Raw genomic sequence first — 2,500 nt, 5'->3', positions numbered from 1 at the left:
AAATATGTTGAAAATGTCAAAACTTTACATGGCGTGTACTTACTTTTTCGCGTCACTGTATGTATATGTATATATATATATATATATATATATATATATATATATATATATACATACATATATATATATATATATATATATATATATTTATATATATATATATATATATTTATATATGTATATATATATATATTTATATATATATATATATATATATATATATATATATATATATATATATATATAGATATATGCACACACACACACACACACACACACACACCTGCTGCTTGTGTGTGTGCGGCACTTTTTGTTAAACGTGGTTCAGGCAAGTGTTTTACATGACGTATAAAAATGTGTGTATACATATATATACATTTATATATATATATATATATATATATATATATATATATATATATATACATGTGTGTGTGTATGTGTATGTGTATATATATATACATATATATATATATATATATACATATATATATATATATATATATATATATATATATATACATATATATATATATATATATATATATATATATATATATATACATACATATATATATATATATATATATATATATATATATATATTTATATATATATATATATATACAGTATATGATTTTTCATTGAAAGGGTAAAAATGTGCTAAGGTTGAGAAATATCATTTTTGATTGCTCTCAGCCTTGGGTTAGTTGCACAGCATAAAGACTTACTGGTTTACGTTCGTGCGATCTGTTATATAGAACGTTTGTGTGGCCACGGGTGGAACTCCGGTGCGAACCTGCAGGTGCCTGATTCGAACCCCGGGACCATGATCGTACCTCTCGGCGAACGCGGTGCATCATGACCCCAACAGACCGCGGCCTGAAAATACAAGGCCAGCGGGCGCGCGGCGGCTCGGCCAATAAATCAACGTGAGAAATAGGAAATTATGATAAGGGTGCGCGAGAAGGAAAAAAGATACAATCGCAGCGACTGCCCGAGTTCTTGAAATTATGAAAACAAAGAGTCTCATCGATCACGCCTCGTGACACGTGTAGTTAAATCGCGCTAAAGCGCGCGGGGCTCGAGGCGCGCGGATCCGTGCGGAGAAACACTCACCGAGCCGGGCCGAGTCCGCGCCGAGAGCAGCTCGCTTGTTTGTCCGGGTCTTGTCCGCTCCTGGGGCCGTGAGGCTGAAACCGACCGAAGAAAGCGGACCAGGCTTGCCGAGAGCTGCGTACTTTGGCCGAAATAACGCGGGGGCTGGCCGGCCAGAGCGGCTGCATCAATTATTTAAGGCGTCACGTGACTCGGCCGAACCCGAATAAGAGTTTATCGGAAAGAAAGGGAAGAAAAAAGAAAAGAAAAAAAAACAATTCGCTTCGCAACAAAACAAATGCGTGGCTTTAAGGGCCAATGAAACTTTGGAATGCTTCCAGATGTACGATTATTTATTTATTACATGCAAACCCAGTTGCACAATATATTTATTGTTACAAAAGGAAATGCAAAACATTTGGATTTTTATCATTCATCTTTCAAAGTAAACTTCTGTTTTTGTTTTTCCACTGGGATTAAACATTCAAATAAATGTGATTGGAGGGAAAGGTTTTACTCTTTAAAATTCAGCTCAAACTTTTACCCCGTGCAGAGAAATAGTTGGAGAGTCTCCAGATAGTCGTGCTGTGAACTCAGCACGGTAACATGTTAGGCTGTACAGGTGTGATAGGAAACCTGATCCTTCCTTCAGGTAAGCTCGTTTGGAGTTATTTAGCTTTTCCTCACTGTCATGCACTTAATAGCGAACAATTGGTGTGAGAGAACATTTACCGTCTGACGTTTGCTTATGAGTAGACACCCTACAATGTTGTGACCGACCCCAGATTAGTGCGAAATAAGTCCATACATACATAACACACACACACACACACACACACACACACACACACACACACACACACACACACACACATATATATATAGACACGTTAAACCTTAAACATAGAAAAAGGCCATCCTCCGGACGATGCCTTGCCGACACGAGTGACAGTCTGACCTAGTTGGCAGGTGTGCTCCATCGTTGATGAGTTGTCAGGCATTTATGCGACACATGTGCATGCACACACTCACACACACTCACACACACTCACACACAATGCACACACAGTCACATGCACACACACACACACACAAAGCACACACACACACACACCCACACTCATACACAATGCACAGTCACATGCACACACACACACACACACACACACACACACACACACACACACACACACACACACACACACACACACACACACACAATCTATCGCTGTCGTTGTCGTTTAGTTGACACGATAATATCTCTAAAACTCGTCACTTTTCAAGTGAAAGTACAGTCACGTGAAAAAGTAAGTACCCCCATGTAAAGTTTTGACTTTTTCAACATATTTCAACATACAGCTATTTGATCTTCTTCATTTCAACAATATTGATAGATAAAGGT

At 37.8% G+C, this 2,500-nt stretch overlaps 2 protein-coding genes across 4 annotated transcripts in view; one reads left to right on the top strand and one right to left on the bottom strand.

Annotated features, from left to right (window-relative positions):
- Positions 1-2,500, bottom strand: part of HOXD3 (homeobox D3) — a 198,445-nt gene that overhangs the window by 175,520 nt on the left and 20,425 nt on the right. Inside the window, exon 1 of one of the 2 annotated variants that reach the window (XM_068122686.2) lies at positions 1,120-1,254. The exons of the other annotated variant lie outside the window; for it this stretch is intronic. The gene's annotated coding sequence lies outside the window, so the exon portion shown is untranslated. Of the gene's footprint in view, positions 1-1,119; positions 1,255-2,500 lie in introns of those variants that run through there. 2 annotated transcript variants of the gene reach the window in all.
- LOC144892966 (uncharacterized) overlaps positions 1-2,500 on the top strand; it is a 14,796-nt gene that overhangs the window by 6,141 nt on the left and 6,155 nt on the right. Inside the window, exon 3 of one of the 2 annotated variants that reach the window (XM_078781985.1) lies at positions 762-1,349. The exons of the other annotated variant lie outside the window; for it this stretch is intronic. Coding sequence (XP_078638111.1) covers positions 762-813 — 52 coding nt within the window. The 3' untranslated portion in view covers positions 814-1,349. Of the gene's footprint in view, positions 1-761; positions 1,350-2,500 lie in introns of those variants that run through there. 2 annotated transcript variants of the gene reach the window in all.

This window comes from Myxine glutinosa, chromosome 7 (genome assembly GCF_964187855.1).
Source record: "Myxine glutinosa chromosome 7, kmMyxGlut1.1, whole genome shotgun sequence".
Lineage (NCBI taxonomy): Eukaryota > Metazoa > Chordata > Myxini > Myxiniformes > Myxinidae > Myxine > Myxine glutinosa.
The sequence above is the reverse complement of the archived record's forward strand: the minus strand, read 5'-3'. Positions and strand labels throughout refer to the sequence as shown.